Source organism: Cervus canadensis, chromosome 26 (assembly GCF_019320065.1).
Source record: "Cervus canadensis isolate Bull #8, Minnesota chromosome 26, ASM1932006v1, whole genome shotgun sequence".
Taxonomy (NCBI): Eukaryota; Metazoa; Chordata; class Mammalia; order Artiodactyla; family Cervidae; genus Cervus; species Cervus canadensis.
In genome coordinates, this window is record NC_057411.1 from 28,066,201 (window position 1) to 28,092,868 (window position 26,668).

A 26,668-nucleotide genomic window follows, 5' to 3' on the forward strand; every position below is an offset into this window, starting at 1 on the left:
AATCCCAGACTTGCTGAATAGGAACCCGCACCTAGCAATACCGCCAGTGCTGTCTCCACTCACTCAGGTTTGAGAAATCCTTGTTCAGAGCTATGCTTCTCGTTGGTCTGTGAAGGCCCTTCCCCAGTTATTTACTTATTTATTCCCCTTTAATCCAAAGCCCATTCCTATCCTTTCACCCAACAGAGATACTCCCTTGAATCTGTTTAAGAACTGGCCTTAACAGATGAACAACAAGGGAACTATACTCAATATCCTGTGATAAACCATGGTGGAAAAGAATATGCATAACTGAATATTTTGCTGTACAACAGAAATTAACACAGCATTGTAAATCAACTACACTTTAATAAAATTTAAAAAAAAAAGAATTGGCCTTAAAACTACACCTTTAAACCTAAAGAGCGCTATTATAAAAAAAAAAGAGTGCTATTATGAGAGCATATATGTATTTTCAATGTACATAAACGTTATTGTACTAGAAACATTATTGCTTCCTACATTTTAGTCACTAATATGTATTTAAGATTTAATTACATTGCTGTATAGATCAAGTTCATTGTCCTAACGACTTCATAGCATTTCATCAGCATCTACCACGTTTTACTATTTGCCCATGATGGGCTGGAGAAGGCATGGCACACCACTCCAGTACTTTTGCCTGGAAAATCCCATGGACAGAGGAGCCTGGTAAGCTGCAGTCAATGAGGTCGCTAAGAATCGGACACGACTGAGTGACTTCACTTTCACTTTTCACTTTCATGCACTGGAGAAGGAAATGGCAGCCCACTCCAGTGTTCTTGCCTGGAGAATCCCGGGGACGGGGGAGCCTGGTGGGCTGCCATCTATGGGGTCGCAAAGAGTCAGACACGACTGAAGGGACTTAGCAGCAGCAGCAGCAGCCCATGATGGGCAGCTAGGTGGCCTTGAACTTACTATTACCCCAAATAACACATGTGTCCCCTTACAGTCTTGTCCAAAGTTTCTCTGGGCCATACATGCTCAGGAGTGGGATTGCTGGGCCCTGGGGTATACATATATGTAGTTTCACAAAACTCTTCCAGATTGTTCTCCAGATTATTTGTCCCTGTTTACTGTAGCCACCGGGCTTCCCTGGTGGCTCAGCTGGTAAAGAATCCGCTTGCAATGTGGGAGAGCTAGGTTTGATCCCTGGGTTGGGAAGATCCCCTGGAGAAGGAAAAGGCTACCCACTACAGTATTCTGGCCTGGAGAATTCCATGGACTCTATAGTCCATGGGGTCATAAAGAGTTGGACACAACTGAACATCTTTCCCTTTCACTGTCCCATCAGTAGCATCACACCTCTCTAATATTTGCCTTTCTGGGGGATGTAAAATGGTGTAACATCATTGCTTTAATTTGCATTTATCTGACTACTAATACATTTGAGCATTTTTGTGTCTTTTTGCTGATCAGTCGTTTATTCAACCAAAAAGTACCCTGAGTGCCTATTATGTTCCTGGCACCAGGTAAAAGCATCCCTTGTTGATGTTATACTGGATCTCATGCCTTTTTTTGGGATAAGTTTGTATGAGTTCATCATATATATACATATTAATGCCTTATCAGTTTTAATAACACAAAAACCTGCTCCCCACATGAATCTATCTGCTGTCTTTGTCATAGCATCCTCACTGACCAGATAGCCTTATTTTGATGAGATCAAGAAATTTTTTGACCTCTTCTATTAAGATCCCCTGGGCTTCCCAGGTGGCACTAGTGGTAAAGAATCTGCCTGCCAATGTAGGAGACATAAGAACCTCAAGTTTGATCCCTGGGTCGGGAAGATCCCCTGCAGGAGACAGCATGGCTACCCATTCAAGTATTCTTGCCTGGAGAGTCCATGGACAGAAGAGCCTGGAGGGCTACAGTCCATAGGGTTGCAAAAAATTGGACATGATTGAAGTGACTTAGCACTCAGGCACACACATTAAGATCTCCTGGAGAAGGAAATGGCAATCCACTCCAGTATTCTTGCCTGGAAAATCCCACGGACAGAGGAGCCTAGCAGGCTACATTCCATGGGGCTGCAAAAAGTCAGACACAACTGAGCAAGCACACACACACACATTATGCAATGTTACAATGACAGTCTCTTGGATTTTGTTCTGTTAGTAGTAGGTTTAGCATTTACATTTAGGACTTCATTCCATCTGGAGTCCACCATTTTATGTGGTACAAAGTAGTAATTAAGTAGAGAATCTAGTAAAGAAAAACTTTATTTTTCTCTACGTAGTGAACTTGTTCTCCTGACACAGGTTTTCCTTTGCTCTCAGGGTTTCATCATTCAACCTAAGAGATCTCAGCCTTGAGTCTATTCTGGGAACCAAGATGAGTCAGAGGTTTGCAAACAGTTGCATTTAGAAAATGTCCCTGTGAAATCTGAAACTGGGCAACTTCAATGTTGACTGCTTTGCAGAAAGGTTTGACTTGTGGTTAATGTTATGTGGAATAGCTGGAGCCAGAGGCTTGATTGCAGCGGACAGGTGCTGCTGGTGAGAATGTTTCTCTGACAAGGTGAGGGCTTGCAGAAAGGACTTACAAACCAAGAGCAAGGCTGAAATTTACCGTAAATGTTGGAATACTACCAGGGGGATTGTCAAGTATCACACATCCAAATTTGCACACTCCTAAAATGTAAGCTTTGAAATTTGGACATGATTTAAAAACATTAGGGGGCAATGGAGCTAGAGTTTCAAGCATGAGTCCTGGGAGGTCAAGAACACTGGGTTCAAATCCTGGCTTGGTCGCTTACCAGCTGTTTGACCTTGGGCAGATTATTCCTCTCAGGGATTTAACATGAGATCATCCTTATAAAGCACTTAGCTCAGGGCCAGTATGTATTAGGCATTCAGTGAACAAAGACAACAGAAATGTCTATTACATAGCAGACTCTGCATTCTGGGGAATACAAAGAATAAACAAACTCTGACCCCCCAAGTGGAGTATGATCTAACACAGGGATGAGATAAACTACAAAAATAATTATACCATATGAGAAAAGCTAGAAGTTTGCTCTAAGAGCATTACAATATGTAATCAGAGTTCAAAGAAAAGAACGACATATAAATCTGGGGGCTGGGTCTGGGACTAGGATTAGGGGCTGTGGAAAAGTTTCATGGAAGGACTTGGCTTTGGGGAAATGTCTAGACCAATGAGCTCCTGCAAGAGAGTGCCCATGGGGCTGGAGTATAGATTAACAGTAAGAGCAAGGCCTGTTGGGTTGGGTCATGGAGACCTTGAAGGCTGAAATGGGGTTGGATTTAACCTGGTAGACAGAGAAGACGCTCTGCTCTGAGCTGTGCACTGAGGATTAAACAGGAGCGGATTGCAACCAGAGGGGAGGGAGGTGCGGGAGGATGGTACGGTCTGGACAGGTTAGGTGGGGTCTGAGTGGGGGCATGGGCACTGGGAGGGACAGGTAGGGAGCAACGCAGCAGGCCTGTGATGGAAGAACCCACAGGACTCCCAAGGCAACCTTTTCCCCAGCAGCCACTTCCTTCCTACCAGCTCTCCTTCCCTTAAAACTACACCTAGATTTCCTTTCTCTCATTTAGCTGATAGAGAACCTCACTTATGGCCCCCTTTGTATCTCAAAATGTTTCTTTTGTTCCTTCTTTTCTTTTTTCCTGCCTGTTTCCTCCCCTCCTTTCCTCCGAGGCCACCCCTTCTACTGGTGTTCTTGACCCTGCCTTTCCTCCTCCTCATGGAATCTCCGCCAAGGACTTCCTGTCCTTCATCCTCACATCTTCCTCCAGGTCTCCCCTGGCTCACTCCTGCTTACAAATGTGCCAGGTGTCTCTCAGGCTGAAAGAGCTTCCCTTGGGTCTGGTTCTCTTCTCAAGTGATACTTGAATTTCTCGCCTACCCTAAGCCTCCAGGTTTCTCCAGAGAGGGTTCCCTCCAAGTCAATCTTCAGAGCCTTCACCACCTTCATCCCTCAGCCTTCCAAAGCAAGCCCCCACCTCCGCAAACACTGCAGAGCCACCAAGGACCTCTTTGAGGCCGAATCCAATTGTTTTTTTCTCAGCCAGACTCTATCCACGAGGCTCTGCTGAGTGATAGCCCCCTTTTCCCCACACCACCTTCCCCCACTGTTCTCTGTACCTGACTTCGCAAACAACACTCCTGAACCTCTCTTTTCCTAGCTTTCCCTTCCCACCCTCTTTTATCCCTGCCCTGTAAATAAGGTACTGGGAGTGAGCAATCTTTTCCTGTACAAGTTAAAGGAGAAAAAATTTATATAAATATGTATATGTTATCCACCATCTGGAGTCAGGCCCCAGCTAGGATCCTCCTGCTGTGTGCTCTATGGGCCCATAGAACAAGATTGAGAGCTCAGTTCAGAAGCAAAGGAAAATTGTATTCGTTGATCAGGCATGGGGAGGTAAGGGCTTCTGCTCTGGAGAACAGCTCTCCCTGTGGGCAAGGCAGCTTTATAGGGTCCTGACACTGGGAGCGGAGGGGAGGGGAAGGGACAGAGTTCTCATTAGGCAGGCACAGCGGTGCTGTTTCAGATTGCAGGGCTCACTTGGTGTCTCTGCACCAGCCCTGCCACCATCACGCACAGTGGTTCCGGGCTGTGCGCTCTCATCCTATGTATGAGATGTATGCAAGCTCTTTGCCTGTGGCCTTCTATAGGCAAGTGAAGCTAGACTAAGCTAGCTCAAGTTAAAGAAGAGGTTAGACTGTATCACCTAGATTCCATCTTCTTTTTCTTAGGGACTCCAGTGGGGTTTTGCTGGTGACAAGTATATTTATTTTATACAAACTTAAAGATTTATTTATATATATAAAGGATTCCCTGGTGGCTCAGATGGTAAAGAGTTTGCCTGTAAAGCGGGAGACCTGAGTTCGATCCCTGGGTCAGGAAGATCCCCTGGAGAAAGAAACGGCTACCCACTCCAGTATTCTTGTATGAAAAATCCCAAGGATGGAGAAGCCTGGTGGGGCTACAGTCCATAGGGTCACAAAGAGTTGGACACAACTGAGTTTATATATAAATATATATATATATAAAGTTAAATATATAATATATATAAATAACTTTAAAATGTCCATCTATATCTATGTCTATTTATACTCCATGTAATAGAATAATAATCAGTTAGAAAATGGGCACTTCTTTATGGCCCCTAAAACATAACATCAAGACATAATTGCAAATAAGTAGCAATATGGAGGCAGCCTTTCAATCTTTCTTGCAATTATGCTGAGGGCTGAAGTTAGGCTCATTCTTTTGTTTTCCCTCTGGAATATTAATGTCTACCATGATTTAATTGCCACCTCCCTGTGAGGAATTTCCAAAATCTCCAGCTCTGACCCTCTTCTTAAACTATAGACCCCGAGTCCCAATGTCCTGACAGTACCTCAAACTGAGCCTGGCTCAACAAAACTCACCATCTTCCTCCCTCATCCTACTGAATCTGCCATCCTTTTTTCTTTCCATCTTCCTAGGCTTCAAGATCTGTGTAGAAGCAAAGAGCATTATTTTGAAATTGTGTAGTGATAAATACAGTACTGTTAGTGCTGTAAGAATGTTTTTAGAATATGTGGCTGTAGACTTTTAACAAATATGATAGTGAGTGGAATATTTTTTTAAAAACAGCAACACAGAAATCGATGAGTCAACATTTAAGTTTAGGAAATCCAAATAAATAATATTCTCTAAAAATGCTGCAAGATAAACCTAATACAATTCTTTTTACAATGTAAATAGAATTCTGATAAGTTGGGGAGAATTATATTTTTCTTCCTTATATTTTTAATAAATGAAATAGTAATTGATGACAACAATCAACCTTGACTAAGAGCCTTCTATGTATCAGAATTGAATAGCAGACCTTGAAATCTAGGATTTATAGATCTTTTGGAATTTCATTCATTAGCACATTGATAAAAACTAAGTGATGAAGCAGTAGCTGAAGTTATCGGTGAGAAAAAAAAGAGAAATGTTCAGGGATTTTCATATTATTTGTAAAATCACTCTATTGGCTTGAGTTTATAAAATTTAAAAACAGCCTATGTATGACATGTTTCACTTTGACAAAAGGAGATGAAATAATCCTAAATTATTCTACAAAGTTCTATTAAAAATTTGATCTATAATAGTCTTATAAGAAGCAATTAGTAAGAGTCCATAAAGAGTTCAGTTCATTTCAGTCGCTCAGTCGGGTCGGACTCTTTGTGACCCCATGAACTGCAGCACACCAGGCCTCCCTGTCCATCACCAACTCCCGGAGTTTACCCAAACTCATACCCATTGAGTCAGTGATGTCATCCAACCATCTCATCTTCTATCGTCCCCTTCTCCTGCCTTCAATCTTTCCCAGAATCAGGGTCTTTTCCAATGAGTCAGCTCTTCGCATCAGGTGGCCAAAGTATTGCAGTTTCAACTTCAACATCGCTCCTTCCAATGAACACTCCGGACTGATCTCCTTTAGGATGGACTGGTTGGATCTCCTTGCAATCCAAAGGACTCTCAAAAGTCTTCTCCAACACCACAGTTTGAAAGCATCGATTCTTCGGCACTCAGCTTTCTTTGTAATCCAACTCTCACATCCATACATGACTGCTAGAAAAACCATAGCTTTGACTAGATGGTCCTTTGTTGACATGTAATGTCTCTGCTTTTTAATATGGTGTCTAGGTTGGTCATACTTTCCTTCCAAGGAGTGTCTTTTAATTTCATGGCTGCAATCACCATCTGCAGTGATTTTGGAGCCGCCCAAAAAATAAAGTCAGCCACTCTTTCCACTGTTTCCCCATCTATTTGCCATGAAATGATGGGACCGGATGCCCAGTTTTCTGAATGTTGAGCTTTAAGCCAATTTTTTCACTCTCTTCTTTCACTTTCATCAAGAGGCTCTTTAGTTCTTCTTCACTTTCTGCCATAAGGGTGGTGTCATCTGCATATCTGAGGTTATTGATATTTCTCCCGGCAATCTTGATTCCAGCTTGTGCTTCATCCAGCCCAGCATTTCTCATGATGTACTCTGCATATAAGTTAAATAAGCAGGGTGACAATATACAGCCTTGACGTACTCCTTTCCCAATTTGGAACCAGTCTGTTTTTCCATGTCCAGTTCTAACTGTTGCTTCCTGACCTGCATACAGATTTCTCAGTTTTTTCCTGCAGTTTATTGTGATCCACGCGGTCAAAGGTTTTGGCATAGTCAATGAAGCAGAAATAGATATTTTTCTGGAACTTTCTTGCCTTTTTGGTGATCCAGCAGATATTGGCAATTTGATCTCTGTTTCCTCTGCCTTTTCTAAAACCAGTTTGAACATCGGGAAGTTCGCGGTTCACGTATTGCTGAAGCTTGGCTTGGAGAATTTGGGGGGAGGGATGGGTGGCACTTACTTTGGAGAGAAGAATTTTGAAGGTATTTTGAAGAAAGAGTCAGACTTTGCTATTTCCTATTTTGAGAGGGGGTAAAAAGGAGAAATGTGGTTGCCATTTACCGAGATGAGGAAGTCAGAGCAAGTAGTGGGTCTGGGGGTGTCAGATTTGAGTGAATTGGGTTTGAGATGTCTACTAGCATAGCATCCAGGGGGCTCTCCAGATGGCCCTAGTGGTAAAGAACCCGTCTGCCAGTGCAGGAGGCATAAGAGACACGGGTTCGATCCTGGGTCGGGAATACCCCCTGGAGGAGGGCATGGCTACCCACTCCAGTATTCTTGCCTGGAAAATCCCATGGACAGAGGAGCCTGGTGGGCTACAGTCCATGGGGTGGCAAGGAGTAGGACACAACTGAACGACTTAGCATGCAGCACTAGCGAGGAGCTCGGGTTGGTGCGGCCCCCTCCCCACCTTTCCTCTCCGCTCTCCATTTTGATGGCAGGGGCTGGGACCTGCGTGCGCCAAGGCGCGAGCACCTATAACTACTAGCTGAGTCTCGCTGCCTGTCAGGGGCTGCTATCGGCTTGAGCCTGGGGCGCATTTGTGTGTGTGTGTTTTTTTTTTCCATTTATTTTTATTAGTTGGAGGCTAATTACAATACTGTAGTGGTTTTTGCTATACATTGACATGAATCAGCCATGGATTTACATGTATTCCCCATCCCGATCCCCCCTCCCACCTCCCTCTCCACCCGATTCCTCTGGGTCTTCCCAGTGCACCAGGCCCGAGCACTTGTCTCATGCATCCCACCTGGGCTGGTGATCTGTTTCACCCTTGATAATATACATGTTTCAATGCTGTTCTCTCAAAACATCCCAACCTCGCCTTCTCCCACAGAGTCCAAAAGTCTGTTCTGTACATCTGTGTCTCTTTTTCTGTTTTGCATATAGGGCCTGGGGCCCATTTGAATGATCCGTTTTATCAGAGCCACGTGTTAGTAATTATTCCAAGGCGGATGTCTGCCGGCTGTGGCTTTGGCAGTTGGGTGTGAACTTGTGTGAAAAGTGAAAGTCGCTCAGTCCTCTCCTGTTCGACTCTTTGCGACCCCACGGACTGTATAATCCACGGAATTCTCCAGGCCAGAATACTAGAGTGGGTAGCCTTTCCCTTCTCCAGGGTATCTTCCCAAGCCAGGCCTTTCGCGTTGCAGGCAGATTCTTTACCAGCTGAGCCACACCTGTGTAGGCCAAGGAAAAGGCTCACTCTGCAGATACAGACATGGAAACCAATAGCTCGTAGTCGGTGTGTGAAGCCATCAGGTCAGCAGACTTGTGAATTTAGGAAGAAATGTGTACAGCTTAGTTCCGGGATCCGTGTTCTGTATGCATTTGCCTATGCTTACATTAAACACCTGGCACACCGACAGCACTTAACAAAGATGGTTGCAATTTTTTTTTTTTTTAAATTAATAAAGCCATCCGTAGGGGCTGGCCTCTGGGCAGCCTCCCGCCCGGCCAGGATAGCGCGCATTTTGTGACAACCACGCACCCTAAAAGAAATCGGGAAAGAAGAAATGACTGGATGCGGTAGAAGTGACGGGCATATATAGATGGAATGGTGTCAGCCAACCCTTTCCTTTTACAGGTGGGGAGGCGGAGGCTCGGGGAGGTGAAGCGCAGCTAACTGGAGGCGGAATGAAGCTTCCACCGCGCCCGCTGTGCTCTGGGTCTTCCCCACCCCACCCGACCAAGCTGCCTCTCCCATCCTAGCCCCAGCCCGGCTGGTCCGCGACATAATGCAGCCTCTTCCGATTCTAAGTTCCTGGAAACGCCGGCCTCTATGCGGCCGCACTGCTACTGTTTGTGAGGAGATGCCCGGCTCACAGAGCCGGGCTTGACTGCCGCGGGAGCCTGGAGGGAAAGCGGCCGGGCAGGCGCGGGTTTGCGCGCTGAAGCCGCGCGCCCTTGGGTTCTTTGCGCACGCAGGAGGCACTTGGAACTGGGCGCCGGGTGTTCCCAGCCGCCGGCAACTGGCGGGGTCGAAAGGGAGGGAGAAGGAGGGCGCTCGCGGGTCCGCCGGGCCGGAGCCTGGGCTGCAGCCCCGGGGCGGGGAGCGGGGCGGGGCTGGGAAAGTTGAGTCTTAGCGGCGGAGGGTTGGGCTCCGCGCGGCAGCGCCCGCCACCGCGGGGACCGTAAAAGGTTGGAGCGGGCTGGGGAGGTGTGGCTCTTCCTGCCTGACCTGAGCCCCCGTCTCGGTCGCCGTCGTCTCCCGCAGCCGCGGCCTCTCAGTCATGGGCGCCGTCTGGTCCGCCCTGCTGGTAGGAGGGGGTCTGGCCGGAGCGCTTTTCGTTTGGCTGCTTCGGGACACGGGAAAGGAGGGGAATGCGGAGCAGAGGAAGGACGCCCCCCCAAGGGAGGCTGAGGCTCCGGGAGGAGATCAGGGCGGTGGCGGCGGCGGACTGAGCCCCGGACCTTCTGCCAAACCAGGTATTCTTCCTCCCTGTGTCTCCTGGGCAGATCTGCCAGGGGGGCTTTTAAGTTCCTCGGGGGAGCGGGAGGGATCCACCTGGAGCTTTCCTAGCAGTCCTTTCCCGGGGACCAGCTTCCTCTAGCCGGAACGCGACCCTCGCCGCGATGGGCATTTCCCCTGGCTGCTGCGCACGCCCCCGGCGGTGTGCTCGCCCCCGCCGATGCCCAGACTGTTCGTCAAGGGGCGCGCCCCGCCGAGTCGCTGCCCTTGGCGCTTGCCCTGCTCCTCGGGCGGGGATGGGCTCCTCCGCTTGCTGGCGCTTGGTGCAGTGCAGGCAGCTGCAGTGGCGGCGCCCCTTCCGGGCCTTCGGAAAGGGGTGCTTAGGTTAAGAGATCCTCCCACCCTCCCGCGTCTGTCCGAGCTGGGACACTGTCTCATCTCAGTCCCAATCCCATAGCCTCATATCCTCCTATCCCTCACCCCAGGGAAGAGCCGCGTTTGGGAACACCGGAGCAATGACCACCCCCTGCTCTCTGGACGCCTCTTGTCAGGGAGGCAAAGTTCAGGCTGGAGGCTGGCCATGAAGGCCTCGGCTAAAACCCTGGGGCGGCTCCCTGGCAGCCGATTTCGGAGCTGTCGGCCCTCCCCATGCTCACCGGAGCAGGGCTCTGTTGTCTAAAACCCCAGGGAAGAGGCACACTTGGTAGCGGCCCCAAGTCCGAGGAACAGAACTGACATCTAGGTTTAGACGTCTGCGCTTTAGACCCCGTGTGCTGGGCAAATAAGGGACTCGGCAGAAAAACTTACCTTCCAGCGCCCTCCCTTGGCAAGCTGCCCATCCCTGGATTCCAGCCTAGTGAAAATGACATCTTTATTTGTAAACTTTATTTTTAGTGGAGTGGTGTTCATGTGTAGCCACTTGATAAATCTGCCTCTCTGTCCTGCAGAGAGCTCGTTGGTGGTCTTTTCCCTGAAAGCCAGCCTCCTGTTTCAGGTGGAGAGATGGGGAATTCAAAGTAATTTTTGTTTATGCTTCACTTCCAACCCCACCATTAAAAAGAGACAATTAAACAACATCGCCGTCTTCCCACTCCCATCCCCCTCTCAATCCCCTTCTATACTGACTGAATGGCTCTGGAGACCTTGCAGGGAGCTATTTGGACTATCAATGAGGTGGCCAAGAAGTAAGCTGAGTTTTCGGTTAAAGTGTTTGTCCCTCAGTCGTGTCCGACTCTTTGTGACACGCATGGACTGCAGCCAGCCAGGCTTCTCTGTCCATGGGATTTCCTAGGCAAGAATACTGGAGTGGGTTGCCATTTCCTTCTCCAGGGGATCTTCCCAACCCAGGGATTGAACCTGGGTCTACCACATTGCTGGAGAAGGCAATGGCAACCCACTCCAGTACTCTTGCCTGGAAAATCCCATGGATGGAGGAGCCTGGTAGGCTACAGTCCATGGGGTCTGGAAGAGTCGGACATGACTGAGCACCTTCACTTTCACTTTTCACTTTCATGCATTGGAGAAGGAAATGGCAACCCACTCCAGTGTTTTTGCCTGGAGAATCCCAGGGACAGAGGAGCCTGGTGGGCTGCCATCTATGGGGTCGCACAGAGTCAAGACACGACTGAAGTGACTTAGCAGCAGCAGCAGCAGTTACCACATTGCAGGCAGATTCTTCACCTTCTGAGCCACCAGGGAAGTTACTTTAATTAACTAAATAGCCTGTGTTTTGTTGAAGAGGCTCCCAATGCACATGGAGTTGGCAAGGAGAATCCAGCCCTGTCCCCCCACCCCACCCCCCCTTGCCCAGGGATGCACTGCTGTCCTTCATATTCTACCCCACTGACAGCTTCTGCTGGCCTGTCCACACCATGACCACCAGTGCCTGACCCACACACAGTTCCTGGGACGGAAGGTGTGCTCTTCTGGTTTGCAGGGTAACTGTGTAGCTTTTCGTCACCCAGGCTGGACAGCATTTTTGATGATAGGAGCCAAACAACTTGACTTGATTGCATGCCAGGATGGCCTGCACTGCGGAGATCCAGGACCATGACAGGGTTACACGTCCGCCTCTACAGCTTGCCACCTTGTTGACACTCTTGTGCTGGCGTCCTGGCGCTCCTGGATATGCCTGTTATTATTGGATGTGCTTTGCTTAGTTGCTCAGTCATGTCTGATTCTTTGTGACCCCAGTGGACTGTAGCCTGCCAGGTTCCTCTGTCCAAGGGATTCTCCAGGCAAGAATACTGGAGTGGGTTGCCATGCCCTCCTCCAGATCTTCCTCACCCAGGGATTGAACCTGGGTCTCCTGCATTGCAGGCAGATTCTTTTATCTGAGCCACCAGGGAAGCCCCTTATTATTGGATATGTGTGTTCTTAGAGCACAGTGTTAGGAACGCACCAGGTAACTAAGTACTTGATTTTAATAGAGACAAATTTTGTGAACTGCAGATAGATTAGTAGTGGAGTCTTTAATAACTAAACCTATTTCCTCAACCTAACTTATTGAACTGCCCAAACACTATTACATTTTTCCTTTTGTTTTTTTAAGAGCATCTTCAAGAAAGCAATGGATGTTTGGTTTCTGAGACCAAAGGTCCCGGTGACCTGCCCGGAGCAGCATGGAGACAGCAGAGTCCTTCTGGAGAAGCTGGTAACCCTGATAGTTCAAGAGCACATGTTCCCTCTGGCCCGTTTCCTGACACAGAATCTCTAACTACCTCTGAGACTGGTAACTCTAGAAGTTACTCTGACGTTTCAAGACACGGAGGCCTTGGATCTCCTATGGGAGAACGGGGATTGCAAAAAGGCCCAGAGACACCTTCCAAAGCAGTTCCATGTTTGGCAGAGAAGTTTCCCTCTAGCAACCTGCTCCTGGGCAGAGGGAAAGAAGTGAACCCTGCACAGCTGGACTGTCAGACCCGGGCTGACCACGAGGACTGGGAGATGGTGTCCCGGCACTCATCCTGGGGAGATGCTGGTTTGGGTGACGATCTTGGTTCTCCAGTGTTAAGCGCTAAGCAGGGAAAGAATTGGGAGAGAAGCATGCTGGTGGAAGCAAAAGGTCAGAAAGAGTGTCATCAGGTTAGTGTCAGGTTCCAGGTCCATTATATCACAAGTGCTGGCGTGCAGTTCATCGCTGTAACTGGAGACCACGAGAGTCTTGGGAGATGGAACGCTTACATCCCGCTCCAGTGTAACAGGGATGGGTTCTGGTCTCGGTCTGTGTCCCTGCCGGCAGACACGGTGGTGGAGTGGAAGTTTGTGGTGGTAGAGAACGGAAAAGTTGCTCGTTGGGAAGAATGCAGCAATAGATTCTTAGAGACTGGTCATGAGGATAAAGTGGTTCACAGGTGGTGGGGGATTCACTGAATCGCTTTGACAAGCAGCCAAGAGGCTATGGGAGAGCATGCAAGGGGCTAAGGTCATGGAGCACCCGGAATAGTTTAAAATAAAGGAAGTGTAACTTCAAATCTAACTCCTCAGACTTGTTTCAAATTTGCTAGTGGCTTTTGTCTAATGTGTAGATAGCGCTTCCAGAGAGCATGGCATTTCCTGTGGCATTGCTGGATGGATTTATGCTGATCCATCATTACTCTAGGGCGTGGTCGTCTTGGGGAGTGGCTTGGCTAAGTGCGCAGTGGTCAGGGAGCACGGAAACCAACTAACTGCGCAGGGTTTAGACTTGAGCCTTTCAGTGATTCTTAGACCAGGGGAGTAAAACAAGCCTTATTCAAAAAGAGCAGATTTCCTACTGGCGCAGCTGGAGAAATGCTCTCTTACACATTTTATGTTTAAAAATCATTAGCACCATATGGAACTGTGATGAGAAAATATCTGGTCACTAGATGTGATTAGCCAGGATATGAAGCATCGCGTTAAGACTTCCCAATTTTTTTTTTTTTCTCGCTTGATTTTACTTGCCATGTATGGTTTGAAAGTAGCAAGTATGTTTTTGCCTTAATGATCAAAGGCCGGTGTAGAAGCAGGGGCCTAATCAGAGTCTGTTACTGGGAGCAGTCCAAGAGGAAAGAGAACAGGAAGGGAGTTATGGTGGATGCTGAGCAAGGTGGCCCGTGTGATACCTCTTAGAGGGCTGGGGGCTACGGCACAGCCCACTGGAGGGTGGGACACCCCATCATCTCCTGGAAGGGCCTTTGGAGGACTATCTTGCCCCACTGCTGCTCGTCTCACAGCAGATTTGGGCTCACAGACGGATGGTCCCACAACAATCATTTCACTGTCTTCCCTCTTCATGTCAGTGACAATCTTGGGTAACAAAACTGTAACAGCAGAGTGATACAGAAATATATCTTTGCCCTGGGAAGAAACAACCTTTTAAACTTTGCCATTATAACTGAAAAAAAAATAATAAAACCTGAGTTTAGTATCTTTATTAAATGTCTGAATTATTTGTATAAGTCTTAGTACCATAACCGCTTAGATGTAAAATAAAATACTAATATTTTTCTTCACTAATGACACAGAAAAAAGGGCAAACATCAAGAGGCATATAGACTGTTCTCTTCCCTTTAAAGTTTTATAATATTTCTTTTAAAACTTTGGCTTTGTTTGGGAGGATATTATACTTGAAAATACTATGTTAAAACAACTTTTTATTAAGTGTAATATTTATTGGCAAAACAACATTTAATCCTGGATGGTCCTTGCTAAAAAGAGCATAAACTCAACTGAAAATAGTGTTAGAAAGTGCTTTAGTAACTTTTTTGGGGGGCTCAGAATACTTTTGCTTTAATTCACATATATAAATATATATATTTTTTCCTTTTTTTACAAACTTCATAATGGAATTTTATATTCCTTCCAGTCAGGTCTTCAGAAGACACTGACTTTTACTACACAGAATACCCAAGCATTTCTATTAGGTCAAGTTAAAGGTAGAACAATTTATAGTAAAAACCTGTTGAGAGTTCTGTCACTAGTGTTTTTATCATTATCTGATGAAGTAAAAATCTTTCAGTAAAGCCAGTTGATTTAAGGGATACATAGTAATACTAAATTTTACACTTTTGAAACTCACGTAAAATCAGATGTGCTTAGAGGGAGAAGTGGGAGGACGTCTGTCCTACTCAGCTTGGCACCCGCACTTGCTAGGCGGAGCGTCACCTGCGGTCACAGGCCCCAGGGCGCCTGCTCCCCGCTCACTCAACAGCAGTGGGCGCTCCTGGCTGCAGGGCCGCTTTCCCCGCAGATCGGCACCCAGGCCCTGTCCTCGGCTCCTCTGTCCCCAGGACCTCCCTCTCCTCTGGGCCCAGTCCGTGGAAAGGGAAATAAAAGACTCCACTAAAACGCGGGGCCAGAAGGTGCCACATACGGCTGCGTGTCCCTGGCTTAGTGAGAGCCGGTCAGGTGGCCCCACGCAGACGGGAGCCCGGGGACGGGGGTTTGCTGGGAACAGAGCCATCCGCAGGGCCGCCTGTACTGGGGAAGGGGAACGCGGGCTGGCTTCTGTAAATTGTCTGTTGTCTCTGTATCTGTTTTTGTATCTGTTCTGGTCTTCTTTCATTGGGTTCCCATCCTGTAGTATAATAAATACATTTGGTCTTTGTTCCTGACAATTTCCCGAGAGATGGTGGTGTCTTCTGTTATTCATTCTGAGGCCCCTTAGACCATGCCTGAGTTTCCGCTAGTGAGGTGACTTAGGTGGGGCCCCTAGACAGCCTCGGGTCAGGGCTGGCCACCAGCAAGACCAAGTGGGATCGCAGGCTTGCCACTTCCAGCCCCACACACCAGTCTGCAGGCTGGGGAGGGGGCTGGAGATGAGGCTCTGGAGACACTCTTGAATGAGGGCACTTAATGAGCTTCTGGGTGGGAGGATCCATCAAGGGGCTGGGAGCCCTGAGGGGGTGCGGAGGTGCCTTGGTCTGTGCGCCTGTCGTTGGCCTGTTCCTGAGTTACACCCTTTTATAATAAACCATAATAGTTAAGTAAAGCACTTTCCTGACTTCTATGATCAGTTCTAGCAAATTACTGAAACTTTAGAGGGGGATGTGGGAACTCCCCAATTTATAACCAGTCAAAAACTACAGGTGGCCCAGGACTTGGGTTGTTGTTGGTTAGTCGCTGTGTTCAACTCTTTCGCAACCCCATGGACTGTAGCCCACCAGGGTCCTCTGTCCATGGGATTTCCCAGGCAAGAATACTGGAGTGGGTTGCCACTTCTTTCTCCGGGGGATCGTCCTGACCCAGGGATCGAACTCCCATTTCCTGCACTGGCAGGCGGATTCTTTATTGCTGGGCCACCTGGGAAGCCCTAGTCTTGAGGGACTGGGCTGTTAAGTCTGTAGAACTGGACACTAACTCTAGGTAGGTAGTGTCAGAATTGAATTGACTCAAGGATGCCCAGTTGGTGTCCACAGAGAACTGGGTATTGGTGTTGGAAAATATTTCACATACAAACCCCACTCATTTATGAAACACTACTTAGGGCAGACTGAATTCATTTGATCTACAGAAGTTACCCACTGGCTGAAGAATAGTGAGCCTTTTTTCTCTTTCCTTCTAGGTATTAATATGCAAAAAGAGAAACTTCTCCAAAAGTTTTGATTACAGGCCCCAGTATTCTGTTCTGTGATAACACTCACTGATATTGACAGAACACCGAGTTCACGGTCACAGAAGGAATCTGGCCAAGGCCTTGGAGTTTGTCCTTCTGTCTGGGCATTACACCCCATCTTTTACTTTCATGTAAAAATAAACTTTTAAGCTGAAAAAAAAAAAAAAAGACTATTGCCTTAGCACCTGTAAGATAACAATTAAAAAAAAAAACAAAACGCAATTATTCCAACACACTGGTATTAGCATGAAATGATACCTGTAAGGTAAGTTCACATCTAGGTAGTACTGCTTTAAGTTTTACTAAGAGAGCATTCAAGAATAGTTTATTTCAAAATAGAGCTTACAGGACAGGATAGGATATCTTTTATTAAATTTTCACATAAAAAGAAAAAAGTACACAGGGCATTAATTATAAGTAACACCACAATTAATTGGGCATCATCTCTCTGTAAAGAATAGGCAAGCAATGTATCACTTTAGTAACATTTTTTCCTGGTCTTTCACTTTCTGTATTCTCTTTTCTTGATTTCTGATCATTGAAGACATTGCTGAAAATGTTGATAAAACAAGGTTAGAAAAGCAACATATACTCAGGTTAAACACATACTTCTATTATGTATTTCTTCAAAGGTCAGCTTGCTACCATAGAATAGATATGCTGAGCTCAAAAAGTTCTTAAAAAGTGCAAAGTAGCATATTTTTTAAAAAGACTTTAATTATGAAACAGAGCTGAGAGTAAATCTTTGCTCTTTTAGTTGTTTTCAATGAACAAGATAGGGAATTCCCTGATGGTCCAGTGGTTAGGATGCTGCGCTTTCACTGCCAAGGGTATGGGTTCAATTCCTGGTCAGGGAAGCAGCACTGTGTGGCCAAATAAATAATTAAATAACATGATAGTTATTGTTACAGAAGTAATACATCCTGTTGCTGCTGCTAAGTCACTTCAGTCCTGTCCGACTCTGTGCGACCCCATAGACGGCACCCCACCAGGCTCCCCGTCCCTGGGATTCTCCAGGCAAGAACACTGGAGTGGGTTGCCATTTCCTTCTCCAATGCATGAAAGTGAAAAGTGAAAGTGAAGTCACTCAGTCATGTCCGACTCTTAGCGACCCCATGGACTGCAGCCTACTAGGTTCCTCCACCCATGGGATTTTCCAGGCAAGAGCACTGGAGTGGGTTGCCATTTCCTTATCCAAGTAATACATACTAATTGCAGATAATTTGAACACCTCAGAAGGGTACACAGAGAGATAAAAATCATTCTTTGTTTTTATTCCTCCAGTGTATTGAACCTCCTCCTCCCTAGGTCATCACTATAAACATTTCAGTGAATATCTTCACAAGTACATACACACACACAGAGTTTTCTTTACAAAAATGGAAATGTGGTATAAATTGTTCTGCAGCTTGCTTTCATTCACTTAAAATGTCAGTATCTTTCCAATTCAGCTCATGTTTTGTTATGACAGCACAGTATTACATCATGTGGATGTACCAACATGTTAATAAATAAACTTTCTAAAGTTGCTTCCTTATTTTTGTTTATAAACAATGCTATAGGAAATACTTCTGTAAATAGATTTTTGTATGTGCAATTTTTCTTGCAGAATAAATTGCTAGAAGTGGAATTTCTGGGTCAGAGAATACATGTACTTTAAATTTTGATAAATGTTTCCCACATTCTCTCCAAAATATCTGTTTCATAATTTCCAAGAGACATTTCATCCAGACAATGCACCCAATAACAAGATTAAGAAAAAATTGTTTAAACAAATATGACATGTTTTCCAATTGGATTATTACATGGTAGAATCAGTCAGATAAAGTCAGAAATATAAGTCAAAATGTGAATAAAAATAGGGCCAATAAGATAATGAATCTTCCTCTAAAAAGTTATGATAAACTTAAATGTTTTTCTTTATGTTTATATACACAGACATCTGGAGTTATCAGAAAGAATTTGTTGATTTTCTTTAGTAAAAATTTAACTTTTAATACATTAAAAATGTGTATTTTGGAGTCAGAAATTGCAGAGATCAATTCCCAGCTCCACTACTCATTGTGGAGAACTGAGAACTTACTGACTGACTGATCTTCAGCTTCCTCATTACCAAATGACAAGATACCAGCACGCACCTCCCAGTGTTGTGAAGCTCACAAGCAAGACACTGCATACAGGGCCTGGCACACAGCTGATAATTGCTCAATAAATGCTAATAACAACTATTATTAATAATAAGGTTAAATTTATTTTTAAATGATTTATTTTTTGAAAGTTAATATCTTCCATCTGGCAAGATTGTATTATTTTCTAGAGATGGAAAGATGAAATAAGAATAACATGTATACTCCAAAATTAATCTCTCTAAGTCTCCTGGATTCATGGATTTATGTCAGGAAATCATAAAACATGATAGCCTCCTGAATTCATGGGAACATCCACTTAGAATTCACATCCCAAAAGTTGTCTATCATCTGTAGAATACAACAATTTCTTGTTCAAATAGCTCTAGTTTATGTAGGCATACATAAGTCCATGTTTAGACATAGTTTATCTTTTTATTTAGTGATTCATTGGGTGGCAGTCTGCCCATAGTAATTTAAATCTTCTATAAGGCTAAGTTCTATTGTTTTGTTTTCTGGCTATTAACTGCCACCTCATGCTGGCTACTGTCATACAAATGTTCATCTACAGACCTAAAAGGACAAGAAAGACAGTCTATGGGAAAGTGTGATGTGAACTCAGCCACTCGGAACATGTGTCCTGCCGAAGGCTGGTCAGCAATATTATCATCCCTATTAGATGAAAGAAGAAAGGAGGGCTAAAGCGACCTGCCCAAGGGCACACTGTTAATCCAGGCATTAGTCATGGTGAAGACTCTTATGTTCTGACTGAGGTTCCTGAATTGCCTGTTGTGTATCCTTCTCAGTGGATCTACAGGTAAGAGGCTTAACCTGCAAGGAAGGCTGAGTATTCTTTTGAGCTAGGATGATCTCTCCAAAAGCATGCACCGTACCTTGGTTCTTCATCTGTAAATCTTCTACCAGAGTTTGCAAGCTTTCCAGTCTTGTTTGGAGCTTCCTGCATGTCTTTCCGGTTGTTTCTATTGGCTGAGACTGTGAAGCTATTAGAAAATTGCTTAGATGTGATATTAAAAGTCTATTTGATATTTCATTTTAGAAATCTTCCACTTAGGGGTTAAACAACCTTTCTTTTAAAATAATGGAAGCTTTAAACCACTATTTTAAAATAAAGAAATATTGTATCCAAATATTGCAATACTAGCTTATATGATTTTGTTTCAAACCAATCTGATTTACTAGTTTGTAACCACACAGCATTAAGTGGGATGAGTGGGAAAAACACTTCAAGTTTAATGATACGTCCTACATTTTAAATGACAGCTTTTCATTCCAAACCTGTGTAGTTCCAGTAACTTAGTGTTTGGAAGACTGAGATTTAATACTGGTGCTGGAAACATTTTTGAATGTGTGAGGCCAAGTGCCCATTTCAGCTGTCACCTGAATGAGGACAGTATTATATTGCAAGAGCAGTATGGACGCTGACACGGCCACAAGGAACCTAGAATAAATGTGGCAGCAGCAACTGAGGAGGTGCTAGAAGCCTGTGAATTATTCTCAAATAAGTACGCTTTGCTTTGTCAACCTCCAAAAAACACTGGCTGTCAATCACAAGATTTTAATTTCGAGCTTAGTCTCTGACTTGTTGTATAATCTTGAAAAATTTTGATACCTCATTTTCCTATCAAGAAAACACCCTTTTACTTTTTAAAGATGATTTTAAAGGCAACCATCTAGAAATTATTTTTGTTCGAGAGAATAAAACATAATTTCTCATTGAGAGATTTTTAACGTAAATATAATGTAAAACATGTTTGACAAATATCTGACAACAGGGAACAAAAAAGAAAATGCCATGCTATTGAAAGTCAAAGTGAAAGTTGCTCAGTCGTGTCCGACTCTTTGCGAGCCCGTGGACTATACAGTCCATGGAATTCCCTAAGCCAGAATACTAGAGTGGGTAGCCATTCCCTTCTTCAGGGGATCTTCCATTATGTAGCCACAAACTAATAATGAGGTGACCAGCAGCACTGTTCTACTCCTGCAATAATCACTGTTGTTATCATGACGTAATTGGGCTTCCCTGGTGGCTCAGAGGGTAAAGAATCTGCCTGTAATGCGCGAGACCTGGGTTCGACCCCGGGGTTGGGAAGATCCCCTGGAGGAGGGCATGGCTCCTCACTCCGGTGTTCTTGCCTGGAGAACCCCACGGACAGCGGAGCCTGGCGGGCTGCAGGCTGTGTGTGCGGTGCTCACTCGCTCAGCTGCGTCCGACTCTTTGGGACCCCATGATGGACTGCAGCCCGCCAGGCTCCCCTGTCCATGGGGTTCTCCAGGCAAGAATACTGGAGTGGGTTGCCATGCCTTCTCCAGGCTGCAGTCTATGGGGCCGCAGAGAGCTGGACAAGACTGACCAACTAAGCACAGCACATTTTTTTAAAAAAATTAAAGAACTTAGGAGTGTAAGAGATGAAGGAGGACCCAAATGCAGAAAAAGATGACAAAAAAAGAAAATGTGCTAAAAGCTATGATTAAGTCCTGATTTTTTTTTTTTTTACGGATCTAAAAATATGTTAGGCATAGAATTTCAAAAGACCAGGAACTGACTTAACAATGATACAACAACTTGGCTAATTTACCTCTTATCAAAGAGAATGATACCAGAGAGCACTGACGTCATATATGATGAAAAACATTTCAAGCGCAATTCAGCATTTATATATATTTAATGTCCACTTTCATTTTTTCAGGCTTATTCTAAAGTAAATCATTTTTTTTCACTTGTCTTTATTAATAATAAATGAACGCAAAATTTTAAAAAATGAGGACATTTTGGTAAGTCTGTATAACAGATACTTGCACTTACAGAGACAGAAAGCAGACATAATTTGAAGCACAAGCTGGAATCAAGATTACCGGGAGAAATATCAATAACCTCAGATATGCAGACGACACCACCCTTATGGCAGAAAGTGAAGAAGAACTAAAGAGCCTCTTGATGAAAGTGAAAGAGGAGAGTGAAAAAGTTGGCTTAAAGCTCAATATTTAGAAAACTAAGATCATGGCATCCAGTCCCATCACTTCATGGCAAATAGATGGGGAAACAGTAGAAACAGTGGCAGACTGTATTTTTCTGGGCTCCAAAATCACTGCAGATGGTGATTGCAGCCATGAAGTTAAAAGACGCTTACTCCTTGGAAGGAAAGTTATGACCAACCTAGAAAGCATATTAAAAAGCAGAGACATTACTTTGTCAACAAAGGTCCATCTATGGTTTTTCCAGTGGTCATGTATGGATGTGAGAGTTGGACTATAAAGAAAGCTGAGTGCTAAAGAACTGATGCTTTTGAACCATGGTGGAGAAGATTCTTGAGAGTCCCTTGGACTGCAAGGAGATCCAACCAGTTCATCCTAAAGGAGATCAGTCCTGGGTGTTCATTGGAAGGACGGATGTTGAAGCTGAAACTCCAATACTTTGGCCACTTGATGCAAAGAACTGACTCATTGGAAAAGACCCTGATGCTGGGAAAGATTGAGGGCAGGAGAAGAAGGGGATGACAGAGGATGAGACAGTTGGATGGCATCACCGATTCGATGGACGTGAGTTTGGGTGAACTCTGGGAGTTGGTGATGGACAGGGAGGCCTGGTGTGCTGCAGTTCATGGGGTCACAAAGAGTCGGACATGACTGAGCGACTGAACTGAACTGAAATAAGAAAAGTCATTCATCTCAGCATTTACAAGAAGACCCAAAATCTTATAATAAAATAGAGAAAAAGATAATATTATGTCAGAGAAAGAGATAATATTTACCTATAATATCTATGTTTATATACTAAGGTGTGCATTAATAATTATTCTATTTAACTAAGACAAATAAATAAATAAGACCCACTTAAAGACACACCCACCACATAGCACCAATTGGAGTGTACGTATAAGAACACCATGTGAAACTTTATTAAATCCAATTATGAAAAAAAAATTAAAAAATAAATCCAATTATGGAAAAGAACTTTTAAATCACAGAGTAGGAAAACAATTAATCTCATCAGTGATATCAGGTCATTCTTACCTTTAACAGAATCAGGTGAATGAACAGGTTTGGTAGATCTATATTGTGGTGAGGAACCTATGGAATCCTCAACCGAACTAGTTAGGAGTGAGTGAACTGGAGACTTCTTAGGAGAAGAATGCAATGAACGGGAAGCTGAATTTTTCACAGATGGACTTCCTAAAATTTTATAAGAACAAAAGTAAAAGGACAGAATTATTTAAAAATAGTATGCTACACCTCTCAAAAAATCAAACTCTCATGAGAAAATTTTTCCAATCATGTGGGTTGGGTGTGTTCTGGTAAAACCCAAGACTTTGAATTGGAACTGAAATGGGGTACATCCTAGGAATAAGGAACTGAGCCTGCCCTTGTGGGTCCTGAGGTCTATCTTCAAATTATCTTAATTCCTGATTGGATTAAATTGATCTGGGATTGCTGGTATGGTTGAGTACCAGAGGCAAGCATGAATTTTCTCTGGAAGAAGGCAATCTTATTCTAAGTCTGAAACAGTTTTTCGTATATGTTTGTATATGTTTGTCATACAATAAAAATAACCAAGCATATGAGGAGACCCCCTTCATGGATCACAGCATTGTTGTAGCAAAGGGGCTTGTCTAACTCAGTGAAGCTGTGAGCCAAGCCGTGCAAGCCACCCAAGACGGATGGGTCATAGTGAGAGTTCTGACAAACATGGTCCACTGGAGAAGGAAATGGCAAACCACTCCAGTATTCTTGCCATGAGAACCCCATGAACAGTATGAAAAGACAAAAAGATAAGACACCAGAAGATGAACCCCTCAGGTTTGAAGGTGTCCAATATGCTACTGGGGAAGAGAAGAGGGCAATTACTAATAGCTCCAGAAAGAATGAAGTGGCTGGGCCAAAGTGGAAATGATGCTCAATTGCAGATGTGTCTGGTGATGGAAGTACAATCTGATGCTATAGAGAACAATATCTCAAAGGAACCTGGAGTGTTAGGTCCATGAATCAAGGTAAATTGAACATGGTGAAGCAGGGGATGTCAAGAGTGAACACTGACATTTTAGGAATCAGTGAACTAAAATGGACTGGAATGGGCAAATTTAACTCAGATGACCAATGTATCTACTACTGTGGGCAACAATCCCTTAGGAGAAATGGAGTAGCCCTCATAGTCAACAAAAGAGTCCGAAATGCAGTACTTGGGTGTAATCTTAAAAATGACAGAATGATCTTGGTTTGTCTCCAAGGCAAACCATTCAACATCACAGTAATCCAAGTCTATACCCCAATCACTGATGCCAAAGACGCTGAAGTTGACCAGTTTTATGAAGACTTACAAGACCTTCCAGAACTAACCCCCAAAAAAGATGTCCTTTTCATCATAGGAGATTAGAATGCAAAAGTGGGATGTCAAGAGATACCTGGAGTAACAGGCAAATTTGGCCTTGAAGTACAAAATGAAGCAGGGCAAAGGCTAACAGAGTTTTGACAAGGGAACACACTGCTCATAGCAAACACTTTCTTCCAACAACACAAGACTCTACATATGGACATCACCAGATGGGCAATACCAAAATCAGATTTATTATAATCTTTGCAGAATATATATATAGAGAAGCTCTATATAGTCAGCAAAAACAAGACCTGTAGCTGACTGTGGCTCAGACCATAAGCTCCTTATTGCAAAATTCAGGCTGAAATTGAAGAAAACAGGGGCAACCACTTGTCTATTCAGGTATGACCTAAATCAAATCTCTTATGATTTTGTCCCTTACAGTGGACTTGATGAACAGACTCAAGGGATTAGATCTGGTAGACGGAGTGCCTGAAAAACTATGGACAGGGGTTTGTAACACTGTATAGGAGGCAGTGACCAAAATCATCCCCCGGAAAAGAAGAAATGCAAGAAGGCAAAGTAGTTGTCTGAGGAGGCTTTACAAATAGATGAGGAAAGAAGAGAAACAAAGAGCAAGGGAGAAAAGGAAAGATGTATCCAACTGAATGCAGCATTCCAGAGAATAGCAAGGAGAGATAAGATGAACAATGCAAAGAAGTAGAAAAAAATAATAGAATGGAAAAGACTAGAGATCACGTCAAGAAAATTAGAGAGATCAGGGGAACATTTCATGCAAGGATGGGCATGATAAAGGACAGAAATAGTAAGAACTTAACAAAAGCAGATGATATTAAGAAGAGGTGGAAAGAATACACAGAAGAACTATACAAAAAAGGTCTTAATGACCTGAATAATCACGATGGTGTGGTCACTCACCTAGAGCCAGACATCCTGGAGTGTGAAGTCAATGGGCCTTAGGAAGCATTACTGCAAACAATGATAGTGGAGGTGATGGAATATCAACTGAGCTATTTCAAATCCTAAAAGATGATGCTGTAAAAGTGCTACACTCAATATGTCAGCAAGTTTGGAAAACTCAGCAGTGGCCACAGGACTGGAAAAGGTCAGTGTTTTCATTCCAATCCCAAAGAAGGGCAGTGTCAAAGAATATTCAAAGTATCATACAACTGCACTCACTTCGCATGCTAGTAAGGTTATGCTTAAAATCCTTCAAGCTAGGCTTCAGCAGTATGTGAACCGAGAACTTCTTGATGTATAAGCTGGGTTTAGAAAAGGCAGAAGAATCAGAGATCAAATTGCCAACATTTGTTCAATCACAGAGAAAACAAGAGAATTCCATAAAAACATTTACTTCTGCTTCACTGACTACACTAAAGCCTTTGACTGTGTGGATCATAATAAACTGTAGAAAATTCTTAAAGAGACGGGAATACCAGAACACCTTACCTTTCTCCTGAGAAACCTATATGCGGGTAAAGAAGCAACAGTTAGAACTGGACATGGAACAACTGACTGGTTTAAAATTAGGAAAGGACTATGACAAGCTGTATGTTGTCAATGTGCTTATTTAACTTATATGCAGAGTACATCGTATGAAATGCCATGCTGGATGAAGCACAAACTGGAATCAAAATATCTGGGAGAAATATCAATCACCTCAGCTATGCAGATGATACCACTCAAGTGGCAGAAAGGGAAAAGAAACTAAAGAGCCTCCTGATGAGGGTGAAAGAGGAGAGAGAAAAAGTTGGCTTAAAACTCAACATTCAGAAAACCAAGATCACGGCATTCAGTCCCAGCACTTCTTGGCAAATATAAGGGGGAAAAGTGGAAACAGTGACAGATTTTATTTTCTTGGGCTCCAAAATCACTGCAGATAGTGACTGCAGCCATGAAATCAAAAGACATTTGCTCTTTGGAAGGAAAGCTATGATAAACCTAGTCAGCATATTAAAAAGCAGAGACATCACTTTGCTGACAAATGTCTGTATAGTCAAAGCTATGGTTTTTCCCCCAGTAGTCATGTACTGATGTAAGAGTTGGACCATAAAGAAGAATGAGTGCTGAATAACTGATGCTTTCAAATTGTGGTATAGGGAAGACTCTTTAGAGTCCCTTGAACAGCAAGGAGATCAAACCAGTCAATCCCAAAGGAAATCAACTCTGATTCACTGGAAGGACTGATGCTGAAGTTGAAGCTCCAGTACTTTGGCCACCTGATTCGAAGAGCTGACTCATTGGAAAAGACCCTGATGCTGGGAATGTTGAGGACAGGAGAAGTGAGCAGCAGGGGATGAGATGGCTGGATAGCATCACTGACTCTATTGACATGAATTTGAGCAAAGTCTGGTAGATGGTGAAGGACAGGCAAGCCTGGTGTGCTGCAGTCCATGAGGTTGCAAAGAGTCAGACACGAATTAGTGACTGAACAACAACACCACGAGGAGTCAAAATGACACGGCAGAAAACCAAGAGAAAAAAAATACAGATAACAGGCACAGACCTGCAAGGTCTGGATGATGGAGGCACAGACTACCACAGATTCAACAGCATTTACTCCAAACCACAAACAAGTTCTTCCTATATAAAGAAAATCATACCGAGGTGTATCAGTAAAAACTGCCAGAAAATAAAACAAACCCAAACCCAAAGACAAAAAACAATCTTAAAGCTTCCAGGAGGGCAAAATGACAGGTTACATTGAAATCAGGGATAATTAAATTTAGAGCTAACTTCTTAGTGGAGACACTGGAAGCCAGAAAACATTTATAGTAAACTTT

The 26,668-nt window shown here is 44.1% G+C and overlaps 2 protein-coding genes across 14 annotated transcripts in view; one reads left to right on the forward strand and one right to left on the reverse strand.

Annotated features, from left to right (window-relative positions):
* Positions 1 to 9,495: 9,495 nt before the first annotated feature.
* Positions 9,496 to 14,228, forward strand: STBD1 (starch binding domain 1). The gene is made up of 2 exons (XM_043448123.1): positions 9,496 to 9,849; positions 12,384 to 14,228. The coding sequence occupies exons 1-2, from the start codon at positions 9,654 to 9,656 to the stop codon at positions 13,202 to 13,204; spliced, it is 1,017 nt and encodes a 338-aa protein (XP_043304058.1). The 5' UTR covers positions 9,496 to 9,653; the 3' UTR covers positions 13,205 to 14,228.
* A 2,531-nt stretch (positions 14,229 to 16,759) lies between these two features.
* The window catches only part of CCDC158 (coiled-coil domain containing 158), a 78,915-nt gene continuing 69,006 nt past the window's right edge, over positions 16,760 to 26,668 (reverse strand). For 9 of the 13 annotated variants that reach the window (XM_043448111.1, XM_043448112.1, XM_043448122.1 and 6 more), the window contains 3 exons: positions 22,568 to 22,726; positions 19,429 to 19,528; positions 16,760 to 16,959 (listed from right to left, as the gene is read on the reverse strand). In XM_043448111.1, coding sequence (XP_043304046.1) covers positions 16,839 to 16,959; positions 19,429 to 19,528; positions 22,568 to 22,726 — 380 coding nt within the window. In that variant the 3' untranslated portion in view covers positions 16,760 to 16,838. Of the gene's footprint in view, positions 16,960 to 19,428; positions 19,537 to 22,567; positions 22,727 to 26,668 lie in introns of all 13 variants that reach the window. The other 4 variants (XM_043448118.1, XM_043448115.1, XM_043448120.1 and 1 more) reach the window with 3 other exon arrangements.